The 21943-nt window shown below is 39.8% G+C and overlaps 2 protein-coding genes across 3 annotated transcripts in view; one reads left to right on the top strand and one right to left on the bottom strand.

The window, feature by feature from the left end:
* NUP58 (nucleoporin 58) overlaps positions 1–19789 on the bottom strand; it is a 36577-nt gene extending 16788 nt beyond the window's left edge. The window contains exons 1-12 of one of the 2 annotated variants that reach the window (XM_033052121.2): positions 19581–19789; positions 15879–16018; positions 14519–14554; positions 12945–13097; positions 11788–11922; positions 11150–11260; positions 8444–8468; positions 7933–7998; positions 6991–7165; positions 4738–4817; positions 3984–4102; positions 1799–1881 (exon numbers count right to left, since the gene is read on the bottom strand). In XM_033052121.2, the coding sequence (XP_032908012.1) occupies positions 1799–1881; positions 3984–4102; positions 4738–4817; positions 6991–7165; positions 7933–7998; positions 8444–8468; positions 11150–11260; positions 11788–11922; positions 12945–13097; positions 14519–14554; positions 15879–16018; positions 19581–19687 (1230 nt within the window). In that variant the 5' untranslated portion in view covers positions 19688–19789. Of the gene's footprint in view, positions 1–1798; positions 1882–3983; positions 4103–4737; positions 4818–6990; positions 7166–7932; positions 7999–8443; positions 8469–11149; positions 11261–11787; positions 11923–12944; positions 13098–14518; positions 14558–15878; positions 16019–19580 lie in introns of both variants that reach the window. The other variant, XM_033052120.1, reaches the window with a different exon arrangement.
* A 1616-nt stretch (positions 19790–21405) lies between these two features.
* Positions 21406–21943, top strand: part of MTMR6 (myotubularin related protein 6) — a 28952-nt gene continuing 28414 nt past the window's right edge. Inside the window, exon 1 of the mRNA XM_033051594.1 lies at positions 21406–21481. Within this exon, the coding sequence (XP_032907485.1) occupies positions 21458–21481 (24 nt within the window). The 5' untranslated portion in view covers positions 21406–21457. The remainder of the gene's footprint in view (positions 21482–21943) is intronic.

Raw genomic sequence — 21943 nt, 5'->3', positions numbered from 1 at the left:
AGCAACAGCAGGAACCACACAAAGAATGCCCCCATTATCACATCAGAAGTGCTGTCTTTAGAGAGAAAAGACATTTATAGAGTTCTGATAGGATTTAATACAATGCCATACTGACTTCCCTAAGAGTTGACAAAAGCCATTAGAAATCATAAAGCAGTTCTTAAGACTATGCTATGCTGACTGATTTAAAAACATTACCTACTCAAATTGTGCCAAAGTACACTTTTAGTTTTCACCAGGCAAAGAAATGAACTGTGATCACAGCTCTGCCTTCCACAAACCATATCACAACCATCAGATTAGGCAGTGACCACAGTTTCAAAACTGCTCTCCTCCTCTAGCATCTTGTATCTGATAAAGTAAAACAGATGGTCATGACTGATTCACTTAAGCAGTACACTCATCTTTCTGTTTTTTGAAGTTTTATTTATAAAATGCCTTCCAAAATATCAGCATCCATATGTATGTACTAGATTAAATCTCAAAAAACTTTCTCAGGAGAAAAATCCTCAAACCATCCCCTTAATTTTGGGCAACAGAATTCTACTCTAAACTGAAGAAAGGTCTTTCCTATTCAGTTGCACCGACAAGGTACTGAAAATGGTATGGTTTATACCTAATAATACACTAATCCAGCTGTTCATACTCAAGAACAAAAATGTCATCACAAAGACCACTGCACAAATTCAGGTTTCACTCAGATCTCAGAAGCCATGAGGCCTGAAATTATCTCTGAAACCTTTTGGGTAATTCTGCTGAAAACATAGAGGAGCTGATACATTCTACACCTGGCAGCAAAACTGAATTAACTAGGAGTGGCACAAATATCTGATGGCAGTTATTTGTAAACAAACAAGTATCAATGCTGACAGAAGCAATGCAATGCAAGGAACCAAGATCATACAAGATCCTCAGTATTTCTGAACTTTACTCAGAAAATGCAAAAAGTTTCAGATGTTTGGAGAACTAGCAATGCTGTGCAGAGAAAGTTTAGAGAAGGAAACCAGTAGAAGATTTAAGAGAGTTTTTTCCATAAGGAAGTCACTTAGCAGAAACTATTTCAAACACTTGCACTCTTCTTCAAGTTGGTTAGTTTTGTTTTTTGTAGCCAAGAAGGATTCTGACATTTTCAAGAAAAATCATGGATTAGTGGACAGTGACATTTTGTCAACATATCCAAAAGCGTAAATGGGAAAATGGAAATGGAATGAATGACAGTCTGTGATGGAAAATACAGGCCTAATTAGTACCCTTGATACCTAAGCCTTGATACATAGTCTTTTCTTTTTCCTTCTACAAATATTACTTACCATGAAAGCCAGGTTTAAAAACAATAAAATAACAGAACACAACTTTAACCAACATTCTTTGATATGCTGAAAAATCTTACATATGGAAACTCACTTTTTTTCCTCCTGTTACCTATTTGAGCAAGAGCAGATTTAAATCATCTTTGCTTGAGATCAAGAGGCCATTGGGCAAAAATCAAAATATACAAGCATAAACTTGAAAACAGACATTGTAAAGACTGATCAACAATTAGAAGGAAAGCAGTTAGATGAAAAGCATTTTGTAACTCAAATGATTGCTGTCATTTGCTGTCATCCCTATTAGTAAATACTTTAAGTGCAACTTCAGTTGCACAGAAGCTACTTCTTAAATCAAAGCACTTCTCCAGGACAGTGTGAAAAATTTTAAAAGCAGTCAGTTTAACAGAAGGACAAAAAAAACCCCAGAAAACTTGAAAATGACTCTTTACAGTCATACAGGAAATACACAGGAACACAACAAAACATACCTTTACATTTTCATGTATTGACTGAAGTTGTGCAGCTAAAGCTACAAATGTTTGATAGATTTTCTGCATAGCCATAGACAAATCTGTAAGATGCATACAAAATATTGGTAAGTAACAATGTCTTTATCAGAAGAAAAGATTTAGTGTTTGTACCAAAGTAAGAAGTTCAACTAAAACCCATACAGCCCACAAAACACAAAAATAATTGCATGACATACAAGATTTGATCCAGCAATTGGGTGTCACAAATCATCCAAGGACTACTTTTTCACAAGGCTTCAAACTTTATTTTGAGAGGTACTGTTTTCTCAGATTTATTTTTATTTACATGGTAAAGAGTTTCTTGTGATTCTATTATCTAACAAAGTCAAAAAGTAAGACTTAAAGTAATTTTACCTAATTACATAGTAATATTTTTTGCCTCACTGGTTTTTACTTAGATACAGGTAAATCAGATTTACCTGTGCCTGTACATATTTTCCACTTTTTCTGACTTAAAACATAGTTAAGTGTTCAGTTGATTTTGTCAGCAATAGCAGTAGAATGGAAGCTTTATTTACATTTTAAAGACATAATTAATAAGCATCACAGAATCTCTTAATCTGGCTCTACCCACAAGAATATCATAATCAGATAAATACAACAGGGAGCTTCTTGCCTTATATTTAGGATATCCCTTTTCCCACACAAATATAAAAGTATTTTTAGGGCATTGACCCAACATGAAGGCAAAACCTTAGTACCAAAGGGAAAAATCTCAAAGGTTTTGGCAGAATTAGGCATCTGCTCATGAAAAAATGCTGTTCTCATAGAAGCACTGAAACAATGTACCAAAGTGGAGGACAGAAAAGTGCTGAAGCAGTTCTTTCATTGTGAAAAGATCAGTTTCTGTATTTCCTCTGAATGATGCACATAGCCTGAATACAAATATATATATATACACACTGAAATGTATGTAGTGGCTATCAAGTTCTTGAAGATGCATAGGTCTAGCAATGATTCTCGAACTGAAAATGTTTGCCCCTCCACTGGGGAATTTCTCCCTTGAAAAACAGAAAAGCTATAGAATCCATCTCATGCCAGCCCACAGGGTTGTGGAAGAAGTACTATCTAGGAAGACTGGTTGCAAGTTTCCAATTAGTCTGGGGGGGAATTTATTGATACTGACAACTAGATATTTCAAAGTTTTCAGGACATTCAGAGTCATGGAAACCTGCATGGCAAAGGAAGTTTTTCTGTATGGTAAAGGCTACATATGCAATAGAGTGTTGACTGGATCACCAGATACTGATGACAGTATGCTCATACTGGCACAACAGATTGAACCTTGCCTACACAAGCAAGGAACCTTTTGATTACAGCAGAAACTGCTGAAAATCTTAGGACCATCTGTGAAGGCATCCTTCTCATACTCTTGGACAGACAAGAAGGTCACACAAAGATAGAGGACCCTCAGGATACAGCAGATCTTTCACTACAGAAGCTAGGTCTAGACAGTCCTCTTGCTTTTCGACATACAAGGTCCAGAAGTCTGTGCACCATCCTGTGATGGCAAGATGTTCAAGTACCATTTAGCACAAAAAGACAAGCACTTAAAACTTGTTGCAGGACCCATACCTAAAATGGCCCAGAAGACAAAACTGTCTATGACCACAGGAATGGTAACCAACCAGAAGATTACTGTCCAGAGGTGAGCATTCTTTGACAAGAGAGATTTTCTCAAGATTGATTGATATGGCAGGAAACAAGACTATTTTCTCAGTTGGTCAGAGCTGAAGGTAATACCAACAGGCTCCAAACTACAGGGAAGTTCTCATTTTGATCTGGTGCTAACAGAGCAGGCCCCCATATTTGTTTGGTCAGAAGGCCCAGTGCAAGACAAAAGGTGCCAGACATCAGCTAGATGTGAAGGGAGGGAGATGCAGATGTAAAAATGAATGAGGCTTAAAAATCACAACTCAGGAAATGGATCCATGTTAAATAGCTCAAGAACCCTTATGAATGGAATCTTTACTTCCAAATCTTTCCATTGAACAACTACAGAATTTATCTGAACACTAATTTGTTCAGCACATTAAATGAGAAAACCCAACAATAACAAAAGAGGAGAACGATTAATTACTAAGTTTTCGTTATAAGTTTGCTAAATTCTTTATGTACAAAAGATTAGAACTGAAACATTTACCTTGTGGAGTTATGTGTGAATTATTTGCTTGAGTAGCAAGATGATTTTCTAGTTCTTCAATTTGTTGCCTGTATTGCTGCAGCTGTACTTCAAACTGTTCGACCAAGATCCTGAAGTAGCTAGATGAGTAATACAATGAAATTGTATGATTAAATACTACTAGTTTGTCTGAATTTTTTTACCTGATCTCTATTAGCTGCCAATTTTCATTCAATTAATTGCATAGTTAGGTTGTATATCATTCTTGATGTCACTACAACTGGAACAAGAGTGAATATTATTTTTCATGTCAAAGATAAGGAGTTTAAGTGAAGAAGTAAACCACTGATTCTATGAAGCACTCCATATAAATGTCACAAGCAGGGGAAAAATTGTACTGTGAAGTTCACAGAATCTTTAAACAGTTGGGTTGGACTAGATGACCTTGAAAGGTCCCTTCCAAATCCCCTGCCAAAAGTAGGGACATCCTGACTTTGAATGTTTACAGGGATGGGGCACCCAACATGTCACCAGGCAACTTCTTCCACTTTGACTAAGCTCACAGGAAAAGTTTCTTGCTTGCATCTAGTTTGAATCTGCCCTCTTCAGTTTAAAAATCATCGCCCCCATCATAATAGGCCCTACAATAAAAACTCTGTCCCTGCCTTTTGTACAAGCCCCTGTTAAGTACTGAAAGGCTGGAATAAGGTCTTCTCAATTTTCCTCATCTCCAATGTGTATTATTAGCTATTTTTTATGTATAACAGTAACTTACTCTGCTGGGGCTGTATTTTCATGCTGAAGACCAGGAGGAGTTTTCTGTGTTCGCAATGCTATTTCTGCATTCTTTAGCTCCTAGATAAACAGTGAAAATTAATAAAATACAAAGTTCTGTATGAAGTGTTCAAAAATAGAAATGCTAGGATTCTATTCTTCACTCACATAAAATATTTTCTTCATGTATTTAACACTGATAGAATTTGATCAGAATTTCTCCAAAGAACTGACTATCAGAAAGTTGGAGAATTGCAAATACCAACAGGAGTTGGGGAACGGAACAAAAGATAGCACATACTGAAAGCACATTAAGTGCTCAGAAGTTGAGAAAATACTGCACTAAACTCTGAGACAATTCTTCTATTATACTTCAGAAATATTATAATTATTGAGGGGTAGAGGGGAAAACGCATCAGTTAAGTACAAGGAAGTAACATACAGTAATTTCACGATTATAAGCCGCACTGAGTATAAGCCGCACTTCTGGGTTTCAGCAACTTTTTGTTTTTTTGTCGATATATAAGCCGCATGTTACAATATAGAGTGTGATAAAAGGTATCTGTTCTATCACCATCTGTTGAGGGTAGGGACAGTGATCCTTATCTCAATGGCAGATAATCTGCTAATGGGCCATCCATTGAAACCAGGTGGGGCATTGTTCTTTATATTTTTACAACCCATCCTTCCTCCAGCGAGTCACTGTCTGCTAATGGCCCATTGAGTCCCACTGTGTGACTGATAAAATTACTGCATCCCATTGGAAGTTGCTCCAGCCAGAGGGAAGAGCCCAACATTTCTTACCAAGATAAAAACAGAGGCTTTGGGACACTAAGGTAGCCCCTTTCTCCACTGGACTCCAGTGGAAAACCGGATTTCTCCACATCACCACTGGGCCTCCAGAGGGAAACTGCACCTTCTACAGGAGCACTGCTCCAACTGAACCACATCTGTCACTGCAGGAGGATGCAGCCACCATTTAATGGGACTGCTACCAACACCCTGCCTGACGGGGTGTCAGGTTGTACTCTGACTTTGTCAGGGTTTGGAGTTTGTTTCTTTGTAGTGCTGTATTTCTATTTTGATTTCCCTAGAAAATAACTGTTATTCCTAATTCCTATATTTTTGCCTGAAAGCCCCTTGATTTCCAAATTATAATAATTTGGAGAGAGGGGGTTTACATTCTCCATTTCAAAGAGAAGTTCCTGCCTTTCTCAGCAGACACCTGTCCTCCAAACTAGAACAGCAACTTTTCATTCTTTGTCCATATATAAGCCGCACCTGATTATAAGCCGCACTTTGGGTTCGGACCAAAATTTTAGTCAAAATGGTGCGGCTTATAATCGTGAAATTACTGTACTTAGAAAAAAAAAATTATTTTGACCTTTTAAAAATATAAACTACTTTAGAAAAATGCCTCTCTAAGAAAATCATCCTGTTATACATGGCAATTACAGCATACACTTCTGCTTAATACTTGCTAATAACTATCATTAAGAATTTCCCAGTGCCTGGTTCTGTGATTATACTCAACTATATAATGTACAGAAATATAAAAATATCATTAAGAAGTTTTTGTTTTCACAGAAAAATGATGACAAGGTACAACTACAGAGAAAAAGAAGTGAAAAAATCAAATTTTTGACTTGAGAATAAATTATCCCTTATTTATATAGCAATCAGCCTTGACATGCTAGATGAAATAAAACATGGTAAAGAACTTGAAAAGCCTCTGCATCAAAACTTGAGCTCAAGCTGTCCGCACAATTCAGACACAGACTGGCAGATAGAGATGTGACTCATGTTACCTAAATGAAAGCTAGTGCTAATCAAGAAATTTTGGTCCCTGAAACATTATGGGGTAATTTGTTATTTTTTTTCCTCCAAAGCATCAGAAGAACACATCTTTGTATTTTTGCTGCTTCAGAGTCCATGTTGTTACAAATGTGTCTCCACTAGCAGCTGAATAGATTACTGAACTGAACATTTCCCTTCTATTGCCTTTGCTACGTAGGAATGCTTTTCTGAAAAGAAGTAATTTTACTGCTGTTTTACTTATCTGAAAATATTGACATCACAGATTTCAGTTTCTCCCAGTAACTTCAAAGAGAACAGAAATGATTCAATTTTTCATTCTATTTACAGGTTGTCTGGTTAGGACCTGTGTTAATTTGACTGATACAGAAGGCTAGCTGTCCTATATGAAATAACCAACATACAAACTCCACATAACCAAGATTATATTTAATTATACCTGTGCAGTTTCAACTTTCAGCTTGTCAATGTTAAGAATGTTTCTCTGTAATCCACTGGCAACTACAGAGAGAAGCTGTTTCAAAGCTTTAATGTCTTCTTGTACTTTAAGCATTGCTTTAGAGGACATTCTACTAATTTCTTCCTGAACTTGCTTTTGTTCTTTCACAAATTTCCTGGGGAAGGTAAAAAAAATAGGGGTGGGGAGGGAAGAAACACAATATAATGAACTTGAAGTGCTCACCTCTTGGTCACATTATTTAAATAGCCATTAAATTTATTTTTCCAAAACCAAGTACTGAACAGTAAAATTATTGTATGGCATAGTACTATCTTAACTCTTAGCATGTTAACACTGCAAATAACCAAACCAAAAACAACTCTCCTCCCCCAAACTCCTCAACTTTAAATAGCAAGTGTTGAAAAATGTTATGACCCCTGACAAACTAAGATACACAGAACATTTTACCTATACAGTAACATATAAGCATCTATGTAAAAGTAATTATCACTTTAAACTCACAAATACAATGCATGCAGCCCAGTCTACAAACCATTTTTTTCCTGCCCAAGGGAAGACTTTTATAATTCTCTATTCCATAGAAGATCTATGATACACATGCAATACAGACATAAGGTTCAATATTCACTATTCATGTGCAACAGGCTTAATACTCCAAGAGAGAGACAGGTAAGATCATATTATTGCTGGGCAGATCCATTTGCATAAATGCATACAAAAGTGAGACTAAAAAAAAAAACCATACTAAGACTTCAGCTACTAGAACTATCCATCCATTCTGTTCCCAAAGCTGAGCTGCTGAGAGGCCTCAAGCTAATAGCATCCTTCATGCAGCCTGCAGGAACATGTTCTTGTCACAGAGCATCAACAGTATACAATATTTTAGCTAAACAACTATCATAAATAAAAACCACTACTCACTGTAGATTTTCTACATCTTGACATATTACTGGAGGTAGATTTTCATCCTTCAGTGCTTTGCTATCTCTGCGAGAGACAATGAATGTTTAGGTGGTCCTTCAATACTGCCAAACATTTTTGCATGACTAGTAAATATCACTGAAACATTCAGGTGAGTGATTACACAGTTTTGTACCCATTGCATGAATGTTGCAACTAGGAGTGAATTGGATTAATGGACACAGATTCTATATTAGGGTTCAAGCCTGTGGTGTAAGCACTGTACAAGTTTGCAGAAACCACTTTTCAGACCAGATGATCAGTCTATAGCAGATACCAGATAAGCTGTAGGTATTGCATGTGAAGGAAGAATTGCAGTGCTTAAAATCATGACTAAACATTACTAAATTACCTACATTGCAAATATTGGTTATGCAGATCTTTTTTCAATATCAAATCAGCAGAAAAGTTAAAATACTTGTTTAGCTGTTTTTTATTAAAACATGGAACGCAAAGAAAATCTGACACTTACTCTGGTCTTGTTCCTGTTTTGTCACCTAGAAAATAAAAAAGGTCATAAAGCTTTGAAGAACAAATAAAACAATCCTAACGAGATTTTAAGGAAGAACTAATGACTAGAATCTGCTTGATTTCTCATGGTAAGTGGAACAGACTAGGCTAGCTGTAACAGAAAGTGAGTTTTAATTTACAACCCCTTCAGAGATAACTATCTTTTCAGGAACAATGGTTCAATAGTTGAGGTGCTATCTTCTTGACACATGGAGTAACAACTTCTTTGTCACTACACAAGTCACTACAAATGCATGAACAACTGCAGTTGCATAAGAAATCTGTTTCTGCTTATACAACCTCAACTCACTTCGACCTGTACCCACAAAACATTCAAGTGTTTAAATTCAGCAATGGCAGTCTCCTCTCAGATACAAAAGCAAAACATTTGCCCACTGAGCTTCCTCAAGGAATTCTGCTATTGCATTAGGTCAATAAATTACTGAGATTTTAGAGAACTGAAAATGTTACTGCTTCCCTGCCATTTACACACTCTAAACTACACATCTGTGGATCAAGATGCCAAATGCCTCTGAGTGACAGAACAGAGCTGAAAACAGCATCATGCACAACACAGGGCACACCTATTTCTAGTATGGCTGTGGCAGTAATTGCATTCCATCCACAGCAATCTGCTAGGAAGAGCACACACTCGGTCCAAGAAAAAAAGCTTCATCTTCTTCAGCTGAATCTAATTCACATCCTGTCAGTGCCACAAAGGCAGAAAGCAGCTACACAGCTAATGCTAGTACCACAGACATCTGAAGCTGCACAAGTCAGTGCTCCTGCCAGCAGAAGCTACTACTTTCAGAAGCAACATCTATTTAAACTGTTGGCAGACTCTGTCACCCACTACTTCAGACAGACTGCACTCACTACCATTCCCTATGCCTCCCCTGCTAACAGGGAAAAACTACACAAAATTAGGAGAAAAAAGCATGAGGGATAAACACCAGAATTTAGGACTTCTTTGTCTTCTGATAATCTAAAAAATAGGCAGAAAGCTACATATACTTTGCTTTTGCACTCCAGCCAGTTATTTTTTGCTGAAGTTGTTGCTGTACTTAGAAGATACAAATTTGACATCAGATTTTGCTACTTTCTAGGCAAGTGAGGGGTTCAGATTTTACATTTTTTTAACATTCTCTTAGCAATACAAGAAGAAAATACATATTAGAACAGGTTTTTATTCCCTGCAGCCATGTTTTAAAGAAATACTAGATGGTCAGAAGCAAAAACTTTCATAACCAGTTCCAGAAGAGAGAACACAGGTTAGTCCCTATCTGTACTGGGATTCCTAGGGCACTTTACTTTCATAGCCTTATCACCTCCTTTTTCTTCATGAGGAGAAGGGAAATAAAACCCTCAAAACCATGGAGTCACCACTCTCAAACATTAAAGCAGTTCCTCATATAGTAGTAAAAACAACTGAACTGACAAAACTAAGTAGCAGCACACAGGTAGGGATATTTACCAGGGCTGCTTAAGCCAGCACTAGCCATTAAGGGAAACACTTCTGAATTAAAACCTCAAAAACCAGCCTCCTGTGACATTTCCCACTGCTTAGCTAAGGGACCTCATTCTGATAGTAACAGTCCAACTCACCTAGTTTCACTATACAACATACAGGGGAATCCAGGTTACTCATTTAAGTTTCCACTCTAAGAGGTGAACAAAATGCAGCTACCAAAGTCGATTTTGATTCTGTGGTCCTCTGGTCCTTATGATACTTGTATGTTATGAAAGTGTTGTGATAACCTAATATTATAGTAATGGAAATCCCCCAAGAGTCTTTTCATTACCCCAAGTTTCAGTAATAAATTAAAAAAAATAAAAATCAACACCATGCAGAGCACTCCAGTTTTGATAGCCAATATGTCCTCTCTTTCACAAGTAGGAACTCTCTCTGCATATTATGCTACCTTCTAAAGCCAGCTTCATAGAGCTTACATATTTTCTTATCTTTATCTATAGGCATACCAAATTCAAAATTTCAGCCCTGAATGAAATCAAGTGATTAAATTAACAGATTCCCCAGTAAAAGCAAGGCAAATTAACATGCGTCCACGTGTCAATGCTCAATAGTCCCTTAAGTACTTTAAAGCTATCACACAAGTAAAGATTTTGCAATTGGTTTTAACAATTTGAAAGAACATATCATATAGACCTAAACAGCACCAGAAACAGTTTTGAAGAGTGACATCTAAAATTAGGACACTTGAGTTGTGCAGGCATTCAAAAGAAAAAAACAAGTTTAAGATCTATTACAGCTGGATAACAGCAGTTTCAAACCAGGGCTCTTCATACTTGCAAGACACACTACTTAAACATAGCTCTGCTACCCCCTCTAGTGACAATCTGAGAGAATAGAGCAGAAACCTGCAATGACATCTCAGCAAGCAGCCCTGAGTCTTCACTCCCAAAGAGCTCAAGGATTTAGATACTGGTTCTCAAGCTTCTATTTATTTTTTAATTAATACATTGCATTTGCAAACACAATCTTGTTCTTCTGTACAAGCACAGTAGCTAAGAATGAAATCAACTGAAATGCTTTTGAAAGAGGTAAGAAGTTAAAGCTGTCAACTTCAATTTCACACTCCTAACCCAATAAAATAGTCTTTGCTGCAGTGTTCTTATAATTCTCAATTTAAAATAAAAAAAAACTTACTCTTTTTGTCTGAAGAACTACTAAAATCAATGCCACCAAGACCTTCACTGGCAGTAGTTGAAGGAGCCGCAGTTGTCCCCAGAGACAAACCCAAAGCATTCTGCCCAAGTCCTACAACAAATCCAAACAGCATTTCTGCATTTTGCAGTGTTATCAAGACTACAACACAGCATGGGGGTTACTGTTCTAATTCTGTACTGTGCTACAACACAACCCCATTCTTCCTCTAGGGCTGAAAAAGGAAGCTGTGAAATGACAACACTAGAGTGAAATACTTTATTGAGACCAAAACTCACCAAAAATAAGCTTTCCATTTCTCTGCAGACAGTTATGCATCATTGCTCTCTCACCATATATGATCAACTTCCTTGAGCCAATTATGGGAATGAATGATTTCGGTGTATTTTCATGTTTTAAAAAGTGTTCAATAAAAATGAATTTAAGAATATGAAAGGAGCCAATTTTTTCAGCTTCATTTTTACTGCCCATTGATAGCAACACTGTTCTTAATTGTAACACTGTTCAAAACTCCACTTCCAGAGTGTTAACACTCTGTATAAATGGAATCTTACATTATACAATCACACGTTAAATGCAATTATTTTGAGACAGGAGGAAAAGACTAAAGTAACTTTCACCTGTTGCTGCTGTGCTTGTATTCTGGAAGAGTGAACCTCCTAAGCCTGCTAAGGCTCCTCCTAAGGAAAGGCCTGTGGAAGCAGTTGTAGTCGGAGCAGTTGTGCCACCCAAATTTAATGTAAACCCAGTAGTTCCTGCAGAGAAAGGAAAACAGTTTCATGCAGACACTGCCTTCAAATATATCCATAGTCAATCTGAAATAACTGAAAGTTCTGAACAGCACCTTTATCTTAATTGGATAAATGCTTTTATTTCCTGCAGTTTTCACACACAGCCATAGCCTTTTGCATTATGATATTTTGCTTTAAAACCTCATAACTCTAATTAGTCCATATTTACCTGCAACTATACAAAAACTCTGGCAGTCCCCCAGAACACTACAGATGCTAGAACCTAGCACATAATTTATTTTACAGCATAATTGAACTAGTAAGTGACACTGATTTTTATATTAAACATGCTGAAATTTCAATGTTTAACATTAAAATATTTACATAAGACAAATTATACAATAACATTTCCATGGTGGTTTGAGCTGCCTTCTGGAATTAAGCATCCCGACTTTTAGTAATAAAGGGAAGAATTGAGTAGAAAAAGACCAAAGGCATAAAGGGACAGTAAACAGAGGGTAAAGAGAGCTGAGCTCAAATGCAGACTCCGAAAGTTAAGAAAAGTGCTTCAATTACCATCATGCATGGTGCAGTTTAGCGGAGTTAAATATGATGGCAGGTGTATGACAATATGAGAAGCAATTTAAAACGTTTAAAAACATTAACATTTAAAAACATAATTTCCACTGCTAGTTAACCATTTCACACCATGTGCAATAGGCAGACATTTCCCAAACTCTGCAGCTGCACAGGTAGGAAGCTTTCAATCTTCAGCAAAGTTAACAATAAGAAAAATAATCTTACATGACGAATCAACTCTTGCTACACTTCTAATGACTTGGATTATATGTTGTCTATATCACTAGTTCTCTGACCATAATTCTAGTACCCAAATTTAGAACTCATGAACTCCAACGAACCCCTTTATTCATGTACCACAAGATTACTTAAATAATAGAGAAACAGGTGTAGAACTGTTATACAATCAAGTTTTATTGTTAACAAGCAAACAAAAAATAGCCCCAAACCCCTAAACATTTTCCTACCTGCTGCAGGAGTTGAAGTAAGAGCAGATGATAATGACAGGCCACCCGCTGAGGTAGAAGTAACAGGTAAAGCAAATGGCGTGGCTGAACCTGCAGGTTTGTTGAAACCTAAACTAAAGCCTGTGGTACCTGCTGATGTGGTGGCAGGTGTGCCTACAAGAAATCCAAAACAAATTATCACTCTTGGAACATTTTGTTTGAGAATGAAAGTTTAATTCCCCACCTCTTCTGCATCTCATTTAACCATCATGGGTGACACAGCACAAAAGATCATTTGCATCAAGTAAAATATTCCCACACAACTTTCAAATGAATTTCAGTGGTTTACATCAATTGCACAAGTATTTTCATTCCAGAATTCCTATGGATCCAGTGGACTTTGATTCTGGACTGACAATTATATCTACTAGTAGTCTTAAAACTGTATTAAAAAAACCCCCAACTTCCACCACAAACATCTAGTAGATGGTAAAACCATTGGTAAATGGAGCTATAAACAATAGTGCCCAAAATACAGACTACAAATTCTCTATTAGATGTGCACACCAAAATGAATGCACATATCCTTTCAATCTGTAAGCAAGAAAAATATGTTGAGATGTTAGTTCCTCAAAGTTTGCTTTTAAACATTTTTGAAGTAAAACAAATAATTTCTACTTCCTGCTGTTTTCATGGTAAGAACACATTTCACATTCTAGAATCCCCATTCCAAAGTAAAGCAGTGTGCACATACATACACAAAGCACAACAGCAAACACATACTTTATATTCTCAGTGACTGCTGTTTTGGAAGACATCATTTCATCCAGCTAGTGAAAATAACTAATGTTCATCTGCATAGTACTGACTTCCACATACGGTTATGTATCACACAGTCTCTTCTGGGTTAGCTGCTGCTTCTCCCTTCTGTCCCTTTGATTTGTTTCTTTATTCAACACTATTTTTTCGTATTTATTTATAGTATGGTTTCCTAAATTCTTTGAATGCAGTGTACTTTGTAGCACCTCCACCCCTAACATTTGCGATACTCAGTTACCCCTCAGACCTCAGCTGCTGTTTAAAAAGAAAAAAAAAAAATCAAAACCAAGTCAACAACAACCCACGTACTCCTGTATTTCTAATGGCAACTGCAGAACAGTCACCACAGACTGATCAGAGAAACAAAAAATATTCCCAAAGTCGGTTCCCAGTTCAACCCTCTTTATTCTTCTAAAAGAGATAATTGCCTACCAGACATTCACTAGACCAAGAAAAGCTGTATGAGTAATTCTTTGATAACGTATCACCCTTCCCTCTGCTGAAGGATGAAACTTATTACGGGAACATAAATACAAAGTCCAACTTTTGACTGTCACTGTTGTACAGGAATCAAATAATCCTCTAACAAGTAACAGTGCCTAGAACTTAAGGGCTCCATTCTGATTTACAGCCTTAACATTTGGGCTGCAAAGAAAACAGCAATTAGTAATGGGGAAAAAGCTCACATCTGATCACTAGCTCTGTACATTACAAGAAAGATCCATCTCTTGATGTTTTTTGTTTGTGTAACACTAAAATCCAAATTAGGTCCTTACCTAATGTCAGTCCTGTAGCAATAGTTGTTGCTGTTCCTGCTTTAAGAATGAGAACAAATAAACAGGGTAAGAACAGTAATAGAAGGCCACAGAGACGCTGTGACAGTAAAAAACATGAAATAAAATCCTGAAATAATGCAACATTATGAGACAACTATTATAAAAGGTTTTTTTCCTGTATTGTATTGAAAAATAAAACATCAATACAGAAAATAGTATTGGTAAACATCAGCAGCAGAAATTAAAGCACAACTGCAAAAACTAACTTATGTTTGTAAGAAGCAGCTAACAGCAAAGCTAATGTTAACACAGCAGTGCATTATCTGAAATTTCAAATGAAGTAAGGCCAAAGAGATGAAAACTAGTAATTCTATCACAAATTTTTTTCAGCCACATGGTAGTACATAGCATTAGCAGGCAAACCAACACACTTCATGCATGCAAAACCCAAGTATAACGAAGATTATAGAGTCCAAAGTACTTGTAAAATCCTCTTTGTTTAGGGTTTCTGCCCCATTTAAAGAGACTATTCTGGACACAGTGTTAGGCCATTTCACATTTTAAAAACCATTGATTAGATTATCAAAAGAATCACTGAAATAAAATCATTCCAATGTAGCTAACGACAATAATACAAGCTTTCAGTCTACTGCTGATTTTATTTTTAGTAGCTTGGTTCTTAGAACTTTCCTCATCTACTCATACAAGCATGCAAAAAGAAAAAGACCATTTTATCTAGCAATATTGCAGCAAAGTAAAATTTATTTTTATGTCTGCTTGATGGCTGAAAAAAACCACCCTGTCAGAAAAGTTTTACTCTTTTGTACTTCACTACTCCTATAAGAAACTGTGTGTTCATAGGCTGAATTAGAGACCCAAGAAAATATTCAATTTTTTCAGGCGTATTGCATTGAATATCCTCAATGAACAAACTGAGAAACGTTCACTACTGCAGAATTACAAGTGTTGCATAAAAAATGAAAACAATCTCACAAAGTTTAAAATACTTTTAAAATCTAAATATACCTCAATCTTAAGTAAATTTTGAGCATCCTGGACAAAGAGTTAAGATTTCTAAAATACATCAGGATTCAAACTACAGAACAATTTACACGTAGCCCAGGAAGCCTTCTGGTAATTGCAGTTGTGTTTCTGCTGCACTGGTATCACTTAATTCTCAATGAACGATCTTCCAAACTACTCAACGAAGCGGTTTTATCAAACTGTGTAAGTAATACTCTGACCTACAGAACAACTGTAGAAGAGTAAACATTTTAGTATGACCCAGGTTTTTTGAGTACATATAATTTATATCTTCCCTGCTGAATCCAAAACCTTTAGTACAAGAATTATTTTCTACCTGTACTGGTGCTTCCTAGTGTAAAGCCAGTGGTTGATTTTGATCCGAAAAGTCCACTCCCGAAGCCCAATGACGGAGCCGATGTAGTTGCTGTAGCAGTGGAAGAGCCCAGAGTTCCAAAATTAAGTCCTCCTGTTGAGCTATTACAAAATAAGACTATTAGCAGTAATTCTATTTCAAAATGAAAACGCTGCCCCCCTTAAATTCTTTCCAATGCAATCATTCACTTTCCCATAAACATCACTCATCATAAACAACCCAACTGGGCAACACAGAGCCCAAGCTCATGGTCACTGAACAGAAAGAGGGAGCCCATTTCCCGCTTTGCTCCCACAACTCTGTAACTCCTATTGCTTCCCTGACACTAACTCCAGCATTTGTTCAGCCACTGCTCAGCTGACAGATCTTACTAGACCACTTGGAAATTTAAACATTCTCTGTTAGATCATCTCATTCATTCTCCCTAATTGTTCTCCCCGTGCTACTGAAATGAGAGAACAAACACTAAACAAGCATTAAGATAATAACAAATCTGTATGAAGATCTTTTCTAAGCAGGTTACAAATCCAATTAGTTATCTCTGACTGGAAACTTCAACCAGTGTTGCTTTCTTACATTCTTAAGTGATAAGAAGAGACACAGAATCATTCACATCAACAGCACAGTTTCACCCTATCTTACTATCAAAACACTGAAGCATGAATTAATTTTCTAACCAAAATGCGCAGGTTCCAACCACATACCTACTGAATTTCTTCACACTGTCTACCTGTCAGAAAGTTACAGAAAAACAACCTCCAGATCTACTTTTACTGATGAAGGGGAAGAGAAAGAACAGAAAGGGTCCAATCAGTCATCACTAGGAAAATGAAGGCTTTAATATTTCTTTCAGGTAACTACACATTTTAGAGATTTCATGCCAAATAAAGAACAAGCTTTACAATCAGCACAGAACACAGAATACAATAATCATGGTTATCTCCAGCCAATGAAATTACAGATACTAGTATCCAGATGAGTCTATGGTTTTAAAAATTTTGTTATTAATTGATGAAAGATCAGATGAATAATTTATCAGATGAATAATTTGTAGTAACTTCCTGGTCCCATTTGTGAGTCTTTTTAGAAGCAAGGTTCAGTTTTCACAAACACATTTTGCTTAAGCTCAACAGCAACGCTGAAACAAAATTAGACTTCACCAAGAAGTTTTATCTTTCAGATGAGATGTTCAGTATTCTCTCATTGCTCCCTTATCTCCTCTCTCTTTTTGTATGAGAGCAGTCTCTAAAATAGTAAGTCAAACCCAAAAGTAAATCCTTACAAAAAAAGGTACAATTAGCTCTTAAATTACAAGTTTTCAAACTATCAATAAAACTGATCATGGCATCCAGTTTTGAACAAGTCCCACAGCACCCAGAGCCTTTGAGCTGTCTTTACTCCCAAAATGTCAACATACCAAACTGTAGCAGCATGACCTAACTACTTGCAAACTTAAACTTATAACATGAGCTTCTCTCACTAGTTAAGAGCTCATGTGTCTCATTGTTTTTCCAGTAGATGATTCTTCTGTGAAAGTTTTTTCACGTTACAGCACTCCCGTAGAAGAAAGCTAACATACAAACTATGGTATTTGCCACTACAGGAGGACAAAAAAATCCCAAACCAACATAAATAAAATGAAAGGGACTTTTTTCAAGGTAGAAAGAACCCAAAATGTAGGAACGAAGTAATGGCAGCATTCTCACCAGCAGGAGAAAGCATGGGCCAGAAGGACACAGATGCAAGGAAGAGAAGCTCAGGTCACTGAAGCCAGGTCTGAACTCTAATTCTAGAACTAGAATTAAGCACTGCACCTGGCTAAAGCATATGATAAGAGAACACCAACTAAAAAAAGTGCAATCACCTGAAAGGTTGCTGGTACAAAGCAGGAATTAGATAGGTTGGCACGTCACAGAGGCTTTCAGCCACCAGAATATAATCTTTGGTCATTTATGCTTGGACCAGACCATCAAATTCTTTTTCTTCCAACACCTGGCAATATCATCTTAGACCCAGCTAAGAACAACAGCTTCTTCTTAGTCTTAAATATGTCCTCAAGCAAGTCATCCCACAGGGATGCTCAAGAAGCAGTAAAAAGGCCCCTTCCTGTATAATATTCCTTGACCAACAGCCCTGAAGACCGGTCCTGCTTGTAAAAATAAATAAATTAAAATACAGAGCACCATGCTGCCATTACTTAGCATCTATTAAACTTTTAAGAGGGAAAAAAGCCAGATAGAAGTTAAATCCCTCCCCAAACAAAAATATTTAAGTTCAATAGGCAGTTTTTAAAAATGCAGATCAACAAGACAAGAGTTTCCCTTACTTCAGTATATTTAGAAGAATGGTTTTGAATTAACAAATATTATTTTAACTTGCTCATTTGAACAGAGGAAACTTGCATTAAGAAGGCATGAAGCAAAAGAGCAAAAACTTTATAATGTCTATGTAAGCTTTACTGTAAAAGTTAAAAAAAACCCAAGCAAACAGAACAAAAAAACACCACAAGAAAACTCAAAACCTCCAAACAATCTCCCCCTCCAAAACTAAGCAGAATTAACACAAGAATGTCATCAATCTATCACAATTACATTATTACAACAAACTCAGAAATCTTATTCCCTCTCCTGTGGGCTTCCAATGAAGCTATACTGTCACTAAATCCAAGAATTAAACGGATGCCCATCAAATCCAAACGTTCTGTTCTCTCCATCTTACAATGCTGTTTCCTGACGTTTTTAACAGCTATTTCCAAGTGTAACACCTTAAGCGATGCTCCCTTGAGTAACCACCCCTGTCCATTTAGTTTACACTACAGTGCTCAATTCTGATCACGTTTGGGAAAGTCTCTGAAACAAAGTCCCACAAAAGCCTCGATCTTCAACAGAGGTACAACAGCAAGCGGGTCCGAATAATCAGGCTCTGCTAATCCAGTTGTGTGCGAAGAAACAGAAAACGGGGAGGGAAAAACCCCCACCAACAAAAAAGACTCAGGTGTTATTCTGAGGAACCATAACGCTTGGAGTACAGAGCCTGCTGTAAATCACATGCACAAAGTTCTCCTTTACCTCCAAGATACACCAAAAACGAGGTGATTTTTGTTGCAAGGGTTAGATCGAACTTAACTTCTAAAACATACACAGAACATCACTTTTGCATACTAAACATACGAGCTCTGGCATCAACGTGCCCCACGCCGCGGACACAAACGCGGGCTGACTTTTGAGATAAACCCAGATGCACATCTGATTCACATCCTGCGTTCAGAGCGGCAGGGTGAACCGAAAAGGGAGGCATCCAAAGCCAAATCAAAGCACAGTAAGAAGTGCAACTCCCTTAATTATTAGCTGCTGAACAGACGGTCTCTGCTAAAGGCGCAGGCCGGGAAGAAGACAAGGCAAAGGAACCGGGGCAGACACGGTGCAGTCATCTCGCCCGCGCACCAAGGGCCGTGCGGCCGGGACTGCCGGAGCCCCTCGGGGAGAAGGCGAGGAGCCGAGCCCCGAGCCCGGGGCAGTGACTCGCTCACTCCCACACGCACGGGCCGCCCCGGCCCTCCGCACCACGGGGGCCCGGGTTCAGGCTGGGCCCGGGCCCGCGCGGCAGCCTAAGGCCGCGGGGGGTGCCGGCATGGCCGAACCCAGGGAGGGGGCGCCGCGTTACCTCGGCGTGGCGGTTCCGAAGGAAAAACCCCCGACTGCTCCTCCTCCTGCGCCAGCGGTCGCCGTGGAGCCCAGGGTGCCCGCGCCGAAAGAGAAGCCCGCAGACATGGCGGCGGTGGCGGGAGCGGCGGGAACAGGAGGAAAGCGGAGCCGGGAGCCGGCGGCGAGGGCCGGGTGGGTGGGGGAGCGGGTCGGTGCTGGGGTCGCGGCCCCTCAGCCCCGCATGGCGCCCGCCGCCACCTGCGGAGCGAGCGGCGGCACCGAGCGCGCGGACGGACGCCGGCCACGCTCCCCTCCGCGCGCCCGCCGCGGTGCACCACGGGACGGCCCGGCGGCCCTTAAAGCGACAGCAACGCGCGGGACGGGAGCTGCGCTGGGAGAGACCCTCGGGATGGCGGCGTCCGACCTGTGCCCCAGCACGGCGACTGGAGCGCGGCACAGACTGAAATAGGAGCGGTGCCATCTCAACATCAGGAAACGCTGCTAGAGGCACCGAGCACTTACCAGATTGCCCAAATAACTGGTGGGTGGGGGCTCCATTGTCAATGATTTTTAAAAGCTGCCTGGACATAGTATTGGGCAAGTGGCTCTGAGTGGCCCTGCTTACTAGGCACCTCCAGAGACGAGGAGTCATTTTTTGGGAATCCCCATGTGCAAGACTCACAGACTGACGCAGGGGCCTGGGTAACCAGGGAATGGCTCATTTCCCACACACCTACTGTCACTCCGTTGTTAGGGAGATAATCCAACTTCCCAAAATTGTTGGGGGACACAGCCCCTTTTAATCATAAGTTCCCAACCACATCACCCTCTTCCTTTTCCCCACTGGCTGAAGTACTCAGAAGGTACAGACTTCCCAAAACACCTACTCTATGCCCTTGTTCAATACGCACCCCTCATTTGTTATATAAACAAAGAAAAAGAAACCATTCATAATTCTATTAAGTCTTGGTTCTTCTTTCCTAGACTCAAGAATTTCACATGGCCTTGGCTGAGCAACAGTTGATCAGTAGTAACATTTTCTAGAACTAATATTTTCTTCTGTTACTTTCCTATCTGTAAGTTCGTAGCCCTATCTACAAGCAGATTCCTGTGGTCTCTTTGTAAATCTGTCTTTGTCACGTCATTTTTCATCTTACTCCTTTCACCATCATGGGACCCATGGGTACGGTTCTTAGGCATCCCCAGGGGGGAGAAGACTGGTTCAGCCCATCAACCCATCCCAGAAGTTATCACAGTCTTCCCTAACTTCTCCTCATTCTTCACTCACCCATACATAGTTTCTTTATGGTGTCTAGGTGGACACTGAGTGACTTTAGTCACACATCGTAGTCAGTGAGGGCTGGTTGCACCGTGGCAGGCAGGTGTCTCAGGAGAGTATCTGAAACAACCTGGTGATGGGAACCACGCATCAGTCCAAGGAGAGTGATTTCACCATGGCTGCTGATTTAACAACAGCACATCTTCCTTTATCTCCCTTGGTTTTCAGCTGCTGTGCGGCTTACAAAGTGGAAAGCACCACCGAACTCCTACCTCTGCAAGGGTTTCAATGAGGCCTGGCCGCGGGGCGTCCCCTCTGCTGAGTCCCCCTCAGGTTGTTACTGTGTATGGGATGTCGGGTGCGCCGACCGCGTTCCCACTTACAACTTCCTCGCAGTTACCTCTTTATCCTTCGTCCTTTTCTCACCCTCCAGCCATTCCCGCCTCCAGCCATTCCCGCCCCTCAGCCATTCCCGCCGCCCGCCGCGCGGGGGCGCTGCGTGGCGCTGGCCCCGCCCCGTTGGCGGCGCGGCCCCGCCCCGGAAGCGCAGCCCGGGCGGCCGCCGGCGCGGCTCGGTGGCTGTGGCGGCGGGCGGCTGCGGCCGAGCGGGCACCGCCATGGAGCACATCCGCACCACCAAGGTACTCCTGGTGCTGCGGCACGGGAGAGGGGCGGCAGGGCAACCGGGGTAGCTGTGGGCCGGGAGGGCCCATCCCGCCCGGCGCGTCCGCTGCGGGAGAGGGCGTTGTTGTTTTCCCTGCCTCCTGCTGTTCGTGGCCGGTGCCTCCCCGCGAGCGGCTCTGGAGCGGCCCGTGCCGCTGGAAGGGGTGGAGGGCTCTGGGCGTGCTGCTCCACTGCGGCCCCGTGTCTGTAATAAAGGGAAGACACTAAAAATCCTCATGTAGGGGTTTTTGTGGGGGAGTGGGGAACAGGAGAAGCCAGCTGGGAGGGGATTGCGGTTGTTTCCTGTGCTCTGGATATGGTTCCGTGCAGCTTTTTCTAGTTCTGGAGGCAGATCGTGAAAACAGCCGATTTGTTTTCTCCTTTTTGAAGACTCCAGTGTGTGTTAAATACGCCGGCCGTCAGTGCAAGTGTAGTGTGTT

Source organism: Catharus ustulatus, chromosome 2 (assembly GCF_009819885.2).
Source record: "Catharus ustulatus isolate bCatUst1 chromosome 2, bCatUst1.pri.v2, whole genome shotgun sequence".
In the NCBI taxonomy this organism is placed as follows: Eukaryota; Metazoa; Chordata; class Aves; order Passeriformes; family Turdidae; genus Catharus; species Catharus ustulatus.
This window is presented reverse-complemented; position numbering and strand designations above follow the sequence as displayed.